The sequence below is a fragment of the Diaporthe citri genome (genome assembly GCF_014595645.1).
Source record: "Diaporthe citri strain NFHF-8-4 chromosome Unknown scaffold_8, whole genome shotgun sequence".
Lineage (NCBI taxonomy): Eukaryota > Fungi > Ascomycota > Sordariomycetes > Diaporthales > Diaporthaceae > Diaporthe > Diaporthe citri.
This window is the reverse complement of record NW_025064853.1, coordinates 1221594-1238587: the sequence shown is the minus strand read 5'-3', so window position 1 is coordinate 1238587 and position 16994 is coordinate 1221594. Positions and strand designations below refer to the sequence as shown.

The 16994-nt window shown below is 54.3% G+C and overlaps 4 protein-coding genes across 4 annotated transcripts; 2 read left to right on the top strand and 2 right to left on the bottom strand.

The window, feature by feature from the left end:
• Positions 1–2708: 2708 nt before the first annotated feature.
• INS49_014704 (uncharacterized protein) lies at positions 2709–3218 on the top strand (the record flags this gene model as incomplete). The annotated part of the gene is made up of 1 exon (XM_043175394.1): positions 2709–3218. One exon carries the CDS (start codon positions 2709–2711, stop codon positions 3216–3218), a length of 510 nt encoding a protein of 169 aa, XP_043020351.1.
• A 3031-nt stretch (positions 3219–6249) lies between these two features.
• On the bottom strand, positions 6250–8143 carry INS49_014703 (uncharacterized protein; the record flags this gene model as incomplete). The annotated part of the gene is made up of 6 exons (XM_043175393.1): positions 6250–6359; positions 6422–6504; positions 6606–6799; positions 6947–7225; positions 7317–7608; positions 7668–8143. The coding sequence occupies 6 exons, from the start codon at positions 8141–8143 to the stop codon at positions 6250–6252; spliced, it is 1434 nt and encodes a 477-aa protein (XP_043020350.1).
• Positions 8144–11098: 2955 nt separating this feature from the next.
• Positions 11099–11749, bottom strand: INS49_014702 (uncharacterized protein; the record flags this gene model as incomplete). The annotated part of the gene is made up of 1 exon (XM_043175392.1): positions 11099–11749. The coding sequence occupies one exon, from the start codon at positions 11747–11749 to the stop codon at positions 11099–11101; it is 651 nt and encodes a 216-aa protein (XP_043020349.1).
• Positions 11750–15561: 3812 nt separating this feature from the next.
• Positions 15562–16014, top strand: INS49_014701 (uncharacterized protein; the record flags this gene model as incomplete). The annotated part of the gene is made up of 1 exon (XM_043175391.1): positions 15562–16014. The coding sequence occupies one exon, from the start codon at positions 15562–15564 to the stop codon at positions 16012–16014; it is 453 nt and encodes a 150-aa protein (XP_043020348.1).
• Positions 16015–16994: the final 980 nt, after the last annotated feature.

The window sequence follows — 16994 nt, the reverse complement described above, 5'->3', positions numbered from 1 at the left end:
GGTACATGGTTCACGGTGGCACCAAGCCATGATCTGGACTGGATGCACAGTAGCGACGTGGAAATTGAAGAGCCGCCGGCGATGGCATCTCAATAATCAGTAATAAATCTGGCACTTGTGTTATTTCGATGACTCGGCGGTCCTCAATCGAGCGGCAAATTGCCATCTCGACTCGCCTAATGTCACCGTCATACCGTCGATAATTTCGTGACATCAATTTGAGTCTTATTTGTGGGACGACAATCCTCCTCCGGGCGTATTTGGAAACGAAAAAAAAAAAAAAAAAATTAGCCAAATTCAGAGTCACCTTGACGTATTCGCTCGTATCATATCGTATACGCACATCAGTCTGACCACGCGTACAATGTCAGAGGGTTGGATCGCTCACCGCTCGCTGCGTGAGGACGACCAGGGTCCGCAGCGGCGGCGGTGCAGCAGGTGGTGGCAGCAGCAGCGGCAGTAGCGAACCCAACAGGATGACGGGCGGCAGTACTTTATGCAGGCCCTGTTCGCAGCTCCGCTTTGTTCGGTGCATCCCTGGCGATCACCAAACTGTAAAACAAGAGCGGGCTGCGACTCGAAGGCGGTTAGTTGACAGCTGGGGCCGTTGCAAGGTCCTGGGCAGGCCCGGTAGCATTTGGGCCAATTTTCGGTTTCAATGGTCCTTGCTGATCTCAAACAAGCTCAAGTTGATTGACGGCTGCTCATCGCGCTCTCACTCGCCACCTGCTTGTTTTCGCTCGTCACAGTCCTGCACATCTCGCTGACCTTGTACTCTCGCTCTCGAGCGGTCCCTGACCGAGAGGGAAAGAGAGAGGACAGGGTCCCCCCTCTCTCCCCCATCTGCCCCAACTCTGACCGCCGGCCAGCTGGCGATGGTTGACTCGGGCACGGCAACGTGACCTGAGGGGCAATTGTGCAACAGCCGCCAAAAAGGAAGGGAAACGTCCCGTGGGCAGTGGCCATTTCCAGATGCCTGGCCGTTGGTGTCGTGGGGAGCGAGAGGGAAATCGCCTGCACCCCTGGAGGCTTTTCCGGTGGGGGGTGTGGATGTGCCATCCGACACTTTTAGCACCTGCAGCGGTTCAGGACTGAGATGGACCAATAGACCGGGCGGACAGCAGATATGGCTTGCCGGAAAGGGCAACAGACACGACATGTGCTGGGTGGGGCGGGGACTCAGGTACGCAGTAGAGCTGCATTAGCAGGCACTGCCAGACAGGGCCTCCTGGGCTTCCTGGGCCTCCTGGGCCCCCCTCGTACACTAAGCTGCTGCAGAGTGGGAATATCCGCCTGCGATGGGGAAAACGGGTGCGCCACTGATTCGCAGCAGCGCTCCAATTTGTCCCCAACAGCCAGCAAGGGCTTGACTGCAGCAGAATAGACAGACGGCTGGCTGGCTCTTGCTGCATGCGTGTAGGCGACGGGCCAGCCCCTGAGAACCCCATGGCCTTACCGAATCTAAACCGAATCAGGCACATCAATGCAACCATGCCACCCCTGCGAGAAGACCACACTGTTCCTTGGCAGCAGGTGGCAGGGTTCCACCTTCTGCTCATTTCCCGTCTGCATCTGATACTACCCCCAGAGCTAGGTAGAGCTAGCACAGACAGAGAGAGAGAGGAGAGAGAGAAAGACAGAGAGCGAGACAGGGAGGGAGATAGGCTGACAGGCAAGCAGACCACGGCAGGCCACAGCAGGCCAGGAGCAGGCCAGAGCACACGCATTGCCCGTCCACCAGACCATTCATACCACATTCATCATCATCCCATCTTTTCGTTTGCCTCTACCCGCTTCTCTTCTTGTTTCGGTCGATCTTTGGTTATTATTATCGACGGCCGACCCCCAGAGCTCGGTCCTTTCCCACAGTTTTCTCATTCTCGCTCCCTCCCAAGAGCTGCTCAGCTGCCTCCCGTGGGGGATAGATAATATTTGCTGCTGCTTTGTTTGCTGGCCAAGTCGTCTGCTAGCTCCATCGACATACATCCCCCAAGCGCACAACAGACCAACGTTTTTCGTCCCTGCTTCTTTTTCCTGCCGGCGAGAGACACACGAGACAACTTGTGCTCCCGTCTTTTACTTCATTGCGCCACTGATCATATCACTTGGCACACCTCTCCCAATCCTCAGCAGCTCTTGTCTGGTGCTGTGCTGCTGTTGATCGTGCCTGTTGGGCCCAGTCTCTCCCAATCTCCCTCTAATAGCCCAGCAATTTGGGGCCGCGCCATCTTCATCAACTGCCTCGCCCTCCTCCGTGTCAGACAACTCTGACGTACGAGGTCGCCGAGCCGTGTAGCTACATCTAGGTTGGCATCACTCCATCGATCACCTTCGAAGCTGGTACGTACGCACCACTGTTTGTTTGCCCCTAAGTCACAAGCTCCGCTTAGCCAATCCGCCGCCTCTTCGAGGTCTCACGCCTTCGTCATGGTCCTTGGTCTCCTCAAGGTCCCTGCGTGCGTGTAGCTCCTACCACCTTTTGACCAGTCCACCCGCACTTCTTGCGCCACTGCACCTTACACTTTTCCTGCCATTACAAAATTCTAACCGGTCCCAGCTTCCATTCTGGCCTAACAGCGACGTCGTTCTGTGAAGCCGGCGAGCGTAACATTCAACCACCGACTAGATCACCACGACTGGACATTTACTCCTGCAACCCATATCGAGCCAGGGAGCAGCGCAGAGGCAAGCCTCTGCAACCCGTCAAGATGGCCTCAGAGACCGTCAACGAAAAGGCGACTACGCCTGTTGCTACAGTCGCAACCACCCCACAAGATACCCCCAGCGGGAAGCCCACTACAATCGTCACAACCAGCGAGGCCCTCGTCTGCCCCGAACCAGACTACCGCCGTCCCTCCGAGGTCTCAACGCCCGCGTCTTCCCGTGAACTGAACCCTTTCGACACCGACATCGAGGCCATGATCTCGACTCGAACCACGCGCGAGGACGACAGCTGTGGCATGAAGTCCACGAGCAAGGGCCAGCTGAAGGGCAGCGCAGACGGCCAGGTGTGGCCAGGCCAGGCCCACTGGAAGAAGAAGGCCAAGGCGAACAAGCTGAACCAGCGCTCGTGCCAGTGCCTCGCCAAGATGAGCAAGCGGAACAGGATCCTCGTCAAGGTCGCCATCATCGTACTGGTGGTACTGACGGCAGTGGGAGTGGGATTCGGCATCAGCAAACCACTCGGTGCCGGAATCTGGAAGCCCAATGGCAATTGAGAGGATCGCCGCGGCTAGAGAGATATTTCCTTGGTCACCCACGCATCACAATCGGATCGCACCACCCACAGTTCACCCAGCCGAAACGTTCAACATGCCACACATGACGCCACCCTGGACATACAGCGGCCTCACCTCTTCCCGCACTCGATCGTCAGCATTACCGTCGCACTCTGCCAGACGACACACAACACCCGACATCGAACGATCAGAGCCGCCCGCTTCTCTGTACATGATTTCCCCACCGTCCGCGGTGCGAGGACGAATATGGAACCGAGAAACGACCTCAATAGCATGCATCTGCTAAAGCACTAGACGCACAGGAGCAACTCAGATGCCGGAGTTTGGAGTCCTTTCAGTAACACGATACAGGCGTTTTCGGTGCCAGGAGAAGCATGATCTTCAGGTCTCCTCTTTTTCCCCCAGTTCTTTTTTCTTTTTTTATTAGCTTGGCATTCTGTATTGGATCTGCATGAACGCAGCCCGGATAGGAAAAAAAGGGATACGGCTTTCTGGAGCGCGGAACAATTTTCTCTTTTATGAAACCCCTCCAGCTGTTGTTGTTTTTCTCTTTTTAATTGTTGTCTTATCAAGAGAACCATGGAGAGTGGGATAGACTACAGGAGAGGGGCTGTCTCTTACGATACGACTGACCTGCGAAGGGCTCGAGGGGTCAGATTCAGTTGCAGTCGTTATTTCACCGCGCGGTATCGATCACAGACGGGCTCGAGGAGCCACAGGGAATGGGAGGCCGTCCCACCGAGACCTGGATAGGAATACAGCAAATTCCGGTGCCCGTCAAAATCAGTCCCCAATTTTCAGGCTTTTCTGGTGACATGGTGATGTTTATTTTCATGTTGCGGATCTCTTAGCAGCCATACGCTATGTGTGTCTTTGACATGTTTCGGCTTGATATTGACCGAGCTTGTGCATGAAAACTCGGTCAACGTTTATCATAAGCTTATATATGTGAGGACCTGTTAAGGCACGCCTGCCTGCCGTGTCAACGTCCCCCAAAAGCTGGCTGGCTGACCGAGATGGTTGATGTGCAGAGACCGAGAGGGAGGCTGGGCTCCCCGGAAGGCTCCCTCCCATTCTGAAGCTCCTCGGGATCGTCTCCAGCCGGACACAGCACTCGTCCAAACCTCGCAATGTACGGAATTGCATCGTAAAAGCCCAATCAAGAGAGGTCTGGTTTCTCACACATACGCGTACACGAAAACGCACACGAGAACAAGGCCACAGCTCGGCCACGGCTCATCATCCTTATCGAAGCTTGTCACCGACTCGTGCTTGGGCGCTCGTCCCTCCCCGCCGTCCAACCTCCGCCCCCCAAGCAAGCTTGGCCCAAAAATGACGCGGCTCAGCCTTTTTTTTTTTTTTTTTTTTTGCTTGTGTCGTCCTGACACGAGTGGAATTTATTAGCTTCCGACCGGCGGCAGCCAAGAAAAGCCTAATGGGCGTGTGTCAGCGCCCGGGGGCTGGGGCCGGGGCTGATGGGACGATCTGCCGCGTGGGACTACCGTGCGCAGCGTTTATTAGCAGAAGAGCTGTGCTTTTTTTGCTTTTGCGGTGCATTTTGAGTTGTGTCTCGATGACGACTGATGACCTGGCCCAGAGGCTGGGCGATGGCGTTGTGGGTATGCATTGGAGGTATGCGCAAGTCTTGTCCACAGTGAGGTTGACGTCCGTGCGGAGCGGCGGCTGGTGGCCGGCTCTTTTACGTATCTTTGTTGGCGGCGCGCTGGACCGTTCGTGACATATGTCCATGTGAAGGAGACAAACGAGCAGTAAACAAACGTGTGGTCGACCGGCACGGTCCTCTTTTCCGGCCCTCTCTCGCAGCCTCGGTTAGACAGACGAGAGAGTCTCTGGCGTCTCTCCCTACTGTTGCTGGTTTTTGTGTCCTTGTAGAATAGGTCCACGGATAGGGATCATGAGCGAGGTGGCTGGCGGATGCAACCCAGGGGAACTGTCCGCTTTTGGGCCTGCGTTCGCTGTGGTATCGATGTCACGGCCTGTGGATTGGAGCAAGCGATGAGGTGGTCAGTATTAGCTGTTTCTGTTAATGAAACCAAGCACTGCATGTGTATCAGTGTAAGCTGACACGCGAGAGTGTCGAGACGGCCAGTCAATCTGGATTGCCCTGTATAACAACGTTACGAAGCCATCCAAAGCTGCGTATTCCCCCAATAAGTTTCGATAGTCTCATGCTTCCCAACTTGCTGTTGCGACCACTGGCCAGACATGTCTGGTAACTCCAACTCGCCGTCCAAAATGATATGCATATGTTGTATCTCCTTTGAGCAGGGGTTATCTTGCTCCTCTGGGATGATCATCTTGGAATGTGTCCGAGGATCACCTCCTCTCGAATAAGTGCCCACCGTCAGAAGACTCAGAGCCAGTGACACTTCATGCATCTTGACCATTCGTAGAACATCATATTCTTAACAAGTTGAGTCTATTTGGTGAGCACCAAGGCCAGAACTCTTGTGCTAAACGGGATTCGGGGCGGAAAATGCTTCAGGCCGTAACGCTTTTCTCAGTGGGCTGCCGAATACTAACAGTTGACTTTCCTGATATCAGCTGGAAACAAGATACGGAACACTCAACGTCCATTACTACTAATACGTGGCGTCGAGCATGAATGCCTCCCGGCCACCGCCTAATAGAAAAGGCAGTCTGTCAGACACGGCTCCTGTCATTACACTCACGCATTGCCTTGGTCTCACTGACGCATCACTGAGAGCTTCTTCCCATGTATCATTTTCATGGCTTAAATGACACCTGGTATCACGAATTCAACATTGATTGAATACTGAAGACCGATCTGTACATCCAACAACAATTATGGACCCTGCAACACCCGCACAGTCATGCCAGTGGTGCATGACTTGTGTTTAGTGAGGTTTTGGTAACTCCCAACATCATGCTAAGTAAAACATGGTTAGTCCGGACAGCTTCCAACCTACCGAGGTAGCAAACGCCGCTGTTGACGAGAACAGTCTCGCACAAAGCAACATGTAGACTTTCACAGACTGCTGAGAGCCACCGGGTTCTGCTTCAAGTCATCACCCTGCTCCTTCGGGATATTCCCAACATAGATCTGCAGTGGCCGCCACATGCGAGGCTTGGGATCGGCTGCGTTTACCGAAGCTCAGATCAGTAACCCAGCACTCTACCGCGGACTGGTGTTTACCCACCCATAGCTTCGCGCCAATGCGCCACGTATCCCGGGTTCCTGTTCAGGAGCGTCATGGGCAGGATGAAGTCGACGGGAATGCCCCTATGTCGTCACGATTCCTCATCAGCATGGACAAAAAAGACGTGCGACTGGAGTCGGTACTTTGGGTGCGAAGGAAGGGGGTTGGAGGGTTGACCACCTACATGGCCTTGTACGCAAAGCTTAGGAAAAGGTCTGCGTTCGCGCACAGGTGGCGCGACTGGAAGTAGGGATCCTGGGATGCGACGCGGTCGATCTCGAGAGCGACGGCGAGGTGATGGTCCTCCCTTAGGGACTGCATGTCTTTCATGGCCTCGGTAATCAGCTCGCGGAAGAGGACCGACCGCGGGTCCGGGAGCTGTGTGTTTGTCAGTGCCGAGCTTCTCTGCGTTGTTTTCGGCTTCTTGCCATCCCCTTTTTCGCTGAGGGCTGTGAAGCTCCTTGGGGGCAAGGAGTGGAACAAGCTTAAAATCACAGGAGCTCAAGGACCAGTAGGACGGCTTACCTTCCACTTCCTGTGACCATACCCAGACAGTCGCATCTTGCCTGCCTTGACAGCCTCGATCAACATTGGGACCTCCTTCAAGTCGCGCACAGCTTCGAGCTGCTTATACGCGACCTCGATGGCACCGCCGTGAAGAATACCGATGCCAGCAAGGGTCGCAGCGGCGCAGCACGAGTAAGGGTCTGCCAGCGTGGACGCCGTGCTGAGGACGACCGAGGCGGAGTTGGTGATTTCATGGTCTGCCATGAGTATCATGGTGCTGTTCAGCAACTTGACAACCTACAGGGCGAGTCAGATCAAGTGACACGCCTTGTGAATTTATGAAGCAGACTCGGGAGTTGAGAGGGGAAAGACTGCGGAGGCCACGTACTCGAGGATCCGGCCGACCGGTTTCCTTTTCTACGAATCCCATCATGTGTAGCATGTTCTCTATGTACGAGTAAGTGGGTTTGGGTGGCGTGAATTCGCGGCCGTGGAGGCGACAGAATATCGCTGTTGAGATGACAGAGACGGTGAATATCTGCTGCGGGACCTCCTTATCTATGGCGGCCATGTTGCCCTTGTAGAGGTTCTCACCGCGGTATGCCGGGATCTTCTCGGGGCGTAGAGACGCGTGAAGTGCGAGGGTGGCACCAATGGCTGTCGGGGCGTGTGTGTCCAGGCTTGGACAGTCAGCTCAGTGTCACGAGGTTTGTGCTTTTAGCATTGGGGGGTCACGTACGGTAGGTTGTTGATCGTATCGAATATAGCCTGAGGTGGCATCTCAGAAGTGGCAATAGACGTATTGAACGCCTCCGCCTCCGAGTCACTGGGGAGATGGCCGAAGATCAGGAGGAAGGCGACGTGCTCGAACGGCCTTCCGGAGCGGAACAAGTCGGCGACGGGAATGCCCCGGTAGGCGATCTCGCCTGCATCCCCATCAACATATGTGATTTCGGATTCCATGCATGCCGTGTTCTGGAACCCGGGATCGAAGATGCGGATTCCCGCGTTGTTTTGCTCGACACGATTCTTTGCATTGTGCGGAGACTTGATATGGTGGAAGTCTGTGGCATGAATGGAGTTTTGCTTGATGGGAATGTTGTATGAGAGACCAGTCCGGTTGTCAACGACAGACAGAGAGTTATCGACTTGGTCCTCTGTCTGTTGAGAGGTCGGGAATGGCCAAAGGGCCGGTAGGTTGCTGACTGACGCCATCTTGGGAATGATGCTGATAAGTGAGGGAAAATAGTAACTCGTGTAGTCACCGAACTGTAGTCACCGAACATAGAAATGGTGTCCATTGCCACCACCGCAGAACTGTTTACTACCTGTCAGAGCTGCTTTATAAAAGGCCGGGAACTATACAGGAGGGGGAAGGTTTCAGAGGAAGAAAGATATGAGCCAATCTCCTTCTTTTCCACAACAGCTCTAGATTTTAGGAGTGAAGCCTTTCCATACTAGGATAGGTAAACACTTCAAATCCGTATGGGCTCGTATACATGCCGAAGCGCATGGCGCCCTTCCCTGGCCCTCGCTCTATTTCTTTCCCCTTCTGCACTGTTCCGAAGTTCAAGCCGCTGCTGGATTTCAGCTGCTCCCAGCTTGAGCTGCCCCATCCATGTAGTCATTGTGAAGCAGTTCCTAATAGATTTGCGGGCCATCGTGTTTGTGTTAGGTTCGTATTGTCGCTCGCCACGGGTGTCTGTAGTTGCCGAGGCAATGTCGTGTCTCCCACGCGCTGCTATTCCGTCCGCCTGTGCGTGCTTACTACATCAGTTCGCGACTTCAATCAATTGTCTGACCGCGTCAGGCAGTTCCCTTCCTATTTAAAAAGAGACTGATCTGTCCTGAGTGGGTGTCCTGTTCGACCCTCGTGGCGTGACTAGGTGGTGTGCCAATAGTCCACCACCTGGGCATACGCTTAGCATGGGAGCGGTCTCACGCCTGCACGGAGAGGGTAAGGTGCCTGAGCATTTCACAACATCAACATTACATCAACAGTACCAGCACGCCGACTGGCACGGCTAGGAACCCAGCACAAGCAGTAATCATCATGCAATGATTCAAGAGCACAGCCGTCCGGCTATCATAAACCCCCTTCGCTCACTTGCAATATATGCGGCACACGTCGAAAATTCCTCTTCAGAAACCGCCGGTGCGTAACAGGGACGGAGCGCAGACATTCATTAAGAATAGCAAGAAACACGAAGAAGAATAATTCGTCTTGCCTCAGCTTAGGTCCAGGTTTGGTCCAATGTCACGAAGCTCACACATGCATCTGCTTGACCTTTGAGGTACGAGCTAGCAGACGGTGTAAGCACGGGGCAGAGTAGCTAAGCGTACATAGCCGGTCGTTGAGCCGCCATCGCCCCGCGTAGTGTGCACATGTGCTTTGGTTGACTAGTGCAAATCCAGTAGCGGTTCGTCTCTTATAGCTTTGAACTGGAGCCTTGCGGCAAACGACACACGCATGATTTGGGCCCATGACTACCTAGCCTTTGGTTTCTCTAATGCCTTCCTTGTGATCCGTCTGTGTTGCCTTTGGAATGCGAGTCTCTGCCAACCCTGGAGGCTTTGGTCCTGTCTGATTGGTTTTCACGACAACCGACTGAGGTAGATGAAGGCCTTCCTGGTTAATGTGACTCTTGAATCGCGTATTGCCGTACAATTCGTTGATGTTTCGACCGATTACTGTAGAAACAGCCCTAACCATAACGTGTGTTTGTCACTGTCATCTAGCTTTCACGAAGCAGTCTGAGTAACACATCGCCACGAATGACTCATCGCACACCTTTGATTCTCAAAGCTGTGTTTCGAGATGACCTCGGACTGATAATAGTGTTCTCTGGAGCTGTCCCAGCCGCGACCTGAAAAGCCAGGGAAAGCCAGCATGTGCCTGGTCCGACTGGCAGGCTAAATGACACGAGGTATCGACAGGACATCAGAATAAGCTCTTGAGCCCCACCCGAGTCACACCCGAAAGGACGTGGGAGTGAGGCACAGCATCTGTTCCTCACCGTGGGGTCGGCCAGTCACCTGCAGCAGCCAACACTCCAGTAGGCCCCGAATGCTCCGGCCGTGCGAGAGGATAACGTGCAAGACTTCAGATGCTAGATCCTGCAGGATCGCGCGAGCCCACGATGCGATGTGGACGGACGCTGACGGACCACCAGTCAGCCGCACGCCTTTGCAGGGTGCGGTAAGCAACACCGTCTTTTTGCTGAGACTTAGTGGTTCGGTTCCTCGGTTTGGCGCAGAATCCGGACGTGGTGCGTGTTCCGGTCCATTTGTGTACGTATATTTCAGGCACTTGCTGGATTGAAGACCAGCTTGTGCAAGCTGTTGTACATACTCTGGATTAGACGGTCGCGGGAGCTAGCTATCGAAGTGAACTGAACGCCTCGGCGTGGGAGGGCCAGGTCGACTCGGAATTGTGATTTTCGTCGATGAGAGACAGTATGATCCCAAATGACATTCTTTCAGAAGGCCTTTGTGCGTGTGTTGCATTGGGAGGCTTGGCCGACTGAGGCCCTTGTTGGAGTTGATCGCGCCACGCATCCGCCTCGGCTAGCAGGAGAGACCCTTGATGCAAACATCATCAGTTGGTGCGAAGTTGCTGTCGAGTCTCACAACGAAACGGTGAGCGGGAACTTCTGATCAAAGCCAGGTCTCGTGTCGGTGGACAGAGTGCGCTGGCTGATGTGTCAACGGGGCGCCGGGCCCCATCTTGGCTGCAGGGCGGCCCGGGGCTTGGTAGAGCTTGGTAGAGCCTGTGCCGCAGGCGTGCCTGGGAGGATTCGTAGATCTGGATCTGTGGGCGAACACCCACACCCGTTGGGCTGCACGAGGTAAGCGCTAACAACCAACCAACAGAAATTAAACCTACAACGGTCAGTAATCTAAATCGCGGCTCATTCGTTATTCACTTTGTCAGCAATTTGGACTTCTCAGTCTTTTCCTGAACCTCTGCTTCATTAAAATTATTACCTGGTTTATCTATCCAGACAACGACCCTCGGCGCGCGGCCACCGGGTGCAGAGCCCCAAGACGCCGGCATGGCCCGGAGGGGAGATGCTTTCCCCTCAATCGAGACTTGACTGAAAAGCCACCCCGACCGGGCCCTCGTCTGCCTCGACGTCTTGTGTCACCGTGCCCTGTCCTGCCATTTTACTAGGCGAAGCTCGGCCAGAGGGTCCGCCTCCTGGCCCTCCTCTGGGCGCTCCTGGACGGCCCTGCGACGGCGCGCTCCTGCCGCTGGCGCTGCCCGATTGAGGGGCCCCTCCGCTGCCTCCGAGGCAGTGTGGCATCGCCGGCGCCGTGTGTCGCGCCGCCATCAATGATTGCGCCCGTGTCGGACGCAATGCTGTCCGCCCTCGCCCTCGGATCGGTGGGGGGAGCTGTCCCTTCCGTGCCTGCTGCTGTTGCTGCTGTGTTCGGCATTGTTACTGTGCCGGGCCCCTTAGCGACCCCTGCCTCCAGATCCGTCAGTTCGATCCTGTTCCCATTCGCGGTCCCATCACGCTCAGTCCCAGTTGCCACCTGCGAGTCGTTGTTAGCACTCCGTGTCGCCACCATGTCGCGCAGCCACAGGGGCAGCAGCTCACCTATCCTTGCGGCCCTGGCGGCGCGCTCGCTGGCCTGCCTCTTGGTCTCCTTGCGGCTCGCCAGCGCGGCGCTGATGATGAAGCCGATGGGGATGAGGGTGATGATGACGTAGGCGGGGATCCAGTTGCTGTTCATCTGGTTGTTGACCATGTCTTCCTGCTTGGCCCACTCGGTGAACTCGTCCGAGAAGGAGAAGAGCTTGCTGGAGTTGGTCATGGTCGCCGTTGGCTGCGGGGGTAAATGAATGAGTTTGGCCCGAAAGGAGTGCGGCAGGCGTGGCGAGACAGACGGTGGGGCTTGAGGGCGGCAAGAGAGAACGGTCGAGGCTGGTGCGAGAGACAGATGCGACGGGTACGATGTGATGCGGTATGTTTCGGTTAGTATCGCTGGTGGCGGTTCAGAATTGGTGATGTTTAAGGTCAAGGAATGATCAACCACGAGATTCAAGACGACCTCGAAACGAAACAATGAACGGGATGCGAGGATTGAGGGCAGGGGTGGTAGGGGCAGGGAATCAAGCAGATATTTGTGGGCTCGGCAGGGATGGTCAAGTCACTCTAAAGGGGTGAGTCCCGGACGGCAGCGCCTTGGTTGGACAGGGACAAAAGAGCGTGTGCAGGCCTCTTTCTTGGCTCGCCTGCTTTAACCGCTCCCCGTCAACCGACAATGGCAGATTGCAATGACCAGGAACCGGCTGACGGGTGGTTGACAATGGCCCTATGTCCCGTTTTGTCCTGTCGCGCGCCCTCGTTCTCGCTTCGGCCGGCGCCTGCGTCTGCTATGGGACTGGTGCTCGAGTGGCCCGAGAAACACGAGATTCGCTGAGATTAGAGGGTCCCTTGACTCAGGGGCGCACAAAGCAGTGTCACATTCGGCATGACGCTGCTAACCTCGTCACTCGAACCCGGCGCTTGCCTCTTTGTGCAATTCGGCTGTCCTTGGATACCGACTGGCTGACAGCCCAGACTCGAATGCTTGGCTGCCTATAGCTGCCGATCACTTAAGCCTCACAGCCACTATGCATCCAAGTGCCTTCGAATGCACTGCGGGACCGAGATTGACGATCATCTCTGCCCAGTCTTCCACAGCCTCATCTCTTTCTCATCTCATCTCATCCCATCCATCTCCCTCATCTCATCATGATCAACTCGACTAGACTACCTCACGCGGCGGATCCGTTGGATATTTCGGCGTCCTGCATGCGAAATTGGGTTAGCTCTGCCTTGAGAAGCCTTCAATTTTTGTGATCTCCCCGACGGAAGTTTCCAGGCCACGGAGAAGCCATTCCAAGGCGGCAAAGGTGGGAAATGGGAAGACGAAGACGACGGAACCTCCTTACAGCAACGGCGCGTCTGTACGATTCCGCTTGACGCACAGCCTCCCGGCCACGGCGCACAGAATAATGAACCCGATTATCAACGCCACGGCCCCCGCCGTCCGGAGCCCTTCTCGCACTTGCTCACCCATATCTGACCGTCCGTCGTGTCGTCAGGTGTGGTGAGTGGCCGGTCCGGGAAGTGATGGCAATTTTTTGGAGCACGACTGATCGAAACTTACGCCTGTGTGCTGCAGGAGGACCAAACAACCAGCCATCGATCTTGTCGCTTTTACCTCTTGGACCATCCTTTGTCTGCGCCGTCGGGTTGGCTGAGAACGGGCCAGTATGTACCGTTGGTGATGCCATGTCGTCGACAGAACAAAGAACCCAGGTTCTGCGTGTTGGTGTGAGATGCAGACGATTGTCGCAGCCCGGCGAGGTAGGCGATGGTACTTGAAGAGAGCCAATCGACCCACTTCACAAAGTGGTTGTGATGGCCCTTCAAGGCTTGTTGGTCGCAAGAGACATTAGCAACACGCGACGTTGGGCACCCCGTATCCCACAAGGCGCGCTGGTCTCGGTCACTCGAGCACTGGAGTTGTCCGCAACTGTCGCCCTGTGCGGCTCACAGCCAACGCCCTCTCCCATTATACCCTGACCCCTTGGAAGCTGTACTGACCTGGAGCGTGGAGTTCGCCAACCCAATACTCTCCCATGATAGTAATCCGCTGCTTCTTGTAGCGGTCGGCCCGTCTTTATTCCCCCACTCTGCCATCATCATGCCAGCCCACATTGAGACCCAGGACTTTCTCCGTCGCCGCAGATCCATTTCTGGGATAATAGGCGAATTTCCAAGTAGATGCTGGCTGTGCAAGTCGATGCCGACGTGTCGACCTAGGCGTCCGCTCCACGAGGCCACTCTGATCTTGTAGTGGGGAGACAGTCTCGCAACGAGTCGATTGAAAGCGAAAAGAAATGGAAGATAGGGAGAATCGACTAGTTCAAGACCGCTACCATCTGAAGGGACTACTGGCCTTGCAGTCGTTCACGGGAAAGTCGTCAACTTTGCGAGTTTCCTGGAGTTGCTGGTCAGTAGCTATTGGCAGCTCGCCCAAGTCCTTGTTGACAACCACACAAGGGGCTGATGATGATTCCTAGGGGCATGCCGCAGAAGGTGATAGTCGTAGGCATCGCCGCTTTCGCTTCCTCTTCCTGGAGGAAAACTAAGCATTGCGGGCATATTTCATAGATACTAAAATTTGTGTGCTGTAGCATTTATCTTTCCCACCTCTTCCCGTGTGTTGCCTACGTGAGATCACGAATCTTCTCAATCGACCAACAAATGTTTTTTATCGTCATTTCGGATTGAGGTTGATTCATTAACGAAATCAGGATAGCTTCTCTTCTAGTCTGGGAACGAAGATATCTCTGCAAAGGATCACAAAATGAATCTGTGATCAGGTCTGTAGCAATAGGAGACCTATAGAGTTGAAGACCACATGCATTCTTGGAGAATGGCATACTACAACTCTGCCTTGGTCACACCCACTGTATGCTTTACGCGGATTCAAACCACCCTGGCATTAAGTCGGAAAATCACGGAGTCAAAAACCATATATGGACCTCTCGTCTAATCATCGCTAGTTCGCGCCATCCCCCTGTACCCAGGATTCCCAACAGTCGCCTGCCATTCAGCAAAGCTGACCCGCGTCCGGATTCGAAATTGCAGCCCTTCTTTCTTAACTTGAGTTTTTTCAAGGCTACTTTTGGGAATGCGAAGCGCTTGGAACATCAGTTTTCGACCGTTGCTGGCATATGCAGTCGCCAGGCATTGCAAATCGGTTTCATCTCCTTGCTCTTTAGCCGCAACGATGCCAATGCCGCTGACCAAGATGCTGTGCTCATCGATTAAGGCGCAGCGAGCAATTGGGTTCTTGGGCTTCGCATAAAACCTTTCCCTCACAACACGCAGGGCTTTCGGGATATTGTCGAAGTGCTGTTCAGCCAGGATGCTGGCTTGCTCTCTGGCTCTCTCGGGATCCACCTTCTCCGTGTCAGTCGAGTATGTAAGGAGTACGTCTCTTTTTTCGGGGGGATATTGCGACAACTTCATCGTGATACATGGCGCCGGATTCCAAATATCGGAGTGGGACATGTCTCGTCTGAGAAATGGGGCAACGGGTAAAGCTTGGGAGACAAATGCTCCGGACCCCTCTGCTGAGAGAACAGTGTTTTGAAAGCGACGAAAAAGACAAGAAGACCTGGGGTGCGAGTCTTGAGCAGGAAATATTGGTGTTACGTATATATGCAGTGGCACAGTCTGTGGACCGGAAACGAGAGCCTTACCGCAAGCTTGGCGGTAAGCATGCATGCCGCTTCTCGTGTGGTTGCGATGATTACTGAGCGGCGTATTTTCACTGGTTAGGGGTCTGAAGAATACGGTCACCTGCATCTGCCCTGCCGCGTGAGTGGACGGATGCACGCCACATTGCTCGCTGATGTCTGAAAAGCTGCAGGTTGGTTTGTCACGGCGGCTGCATGGGACCTCGACAGGAGATGTCGGGCACTTACAATCAGCTTAATGAAAATTTCGTTCCTATGCGAAACTCTTCAGAAGCGGTAGGGTCATTGATTTTCTCGACTTCGACTTGCAAGCTAGCTTGAGAGTAGAGCCGTGAATGACAAAGTTATGCCTTTAACCGATCAGAACATGCCGCCCTTGCACTGCTCCTGCGCAGAGCCAGGCCCGGGTTTCCCATTTGACAAGGAGATATGGAATCGAACTGTCAAGGACTACTACTTACGAGCCCCCCAAAAAGAGCCCCAAGAACAACAAGAGGCCGCCACAGGAGACGAGTCAAGGGCCGATGAAAATGCGGATCAAAACCATCCTATTCCTAGTTTCATTGACCTCGTCACAAACCGCCGCCCTATCGAGCCTCGCTGGCTTCATCGCTTGCGCCACGGCAGAGATTCTCTGGAATATGCTCTTTGTGTCAACCTGGCAGACGTTCAGCGAATGCAACTGCGTCTGCTACAGGGGCGCCTCACATGGCTTGCACTGTCAGCCGGATTCGACAAGGACTACGGTGATAGCGCGGGTGTAATCACTCAACTGGGGCCGACGCTCCGAGATTATGGTTGTGGCCGTCGGTACTCTTGAGGCGGTCTTTGCGGCGACGCTGGCGTATGCAGCGGTACTGATGTTTTTCGTTGGTGTTGTGCTGCAGAGCCTGAGCAACAGTGCATAGTGCAACTCGCTGTTATATGACAGGCTTAGTTGAATTACCTCAACGGCTAGCCACTGGCGATGAATGTGTTGCTCAGTTCCCGGACGTGGTTATGAATAACAGTCATAGACGGATCCCCACGGGAGACCGCGATAAAGCAAGAGACTAATTAAGCAAACTGTCATATGGGCTGGGAGCAGTATTTCTGGGAATAGGATCCACGCCCTCCTACATTGTGAGAAAAAAAGAGCGATTCATACTAAGAGGGTGAATATCAGGTGTAAGATGTGCTAGATAAGTATGATTCGGAACTTCAAGGTCCCTAGTAGACTGGAGACATGATTACTTTATATGGGGGCTTTCGCCGAAGAACGAGGTGCGCGATAAGCCAATCAGCCCCCTTGCACCTTTGGCTCCAGCAAGTGCCTTACAGCAGGTGGACAGTAACCAGCTGAGACTTCATCAACTCGAGCTGTAGAACAGTTGCGTACTCACACGAGCCTTTCAGCGCAAGTAAATGCAGTATGGCAAAAAGAAAGAGACAAATCGTCCACAGAGCATCGTCTGGTCCAAGCTCCTCGCTTGTGGAGACTTACAGTGTTCCCATTACCCTGCGCAAAAAAGCCAGCTGGGACACTGCAGAGTGCTCCGTTGAGACAGATCGCCACACCACTGTACAATTCTAGTACAGCATCATCGGGACCTTTTGCCACGGAGTGCAATGTGACTAGACTCTCTGGACAAGGACCGAGTTCCCAAGTCTCGTAGTTCGACGAAGTCTGCACTCAAGAAAACAGAAACCGCCTGACGACTGCATCAAAGGCATCCATCACTCTATCCCGCGCTCGCGATGGTGACTAGAAATATGTGCTCGAATCATGCTTCGACGGGCTTCGCTTAGGCAGCGCGTCGA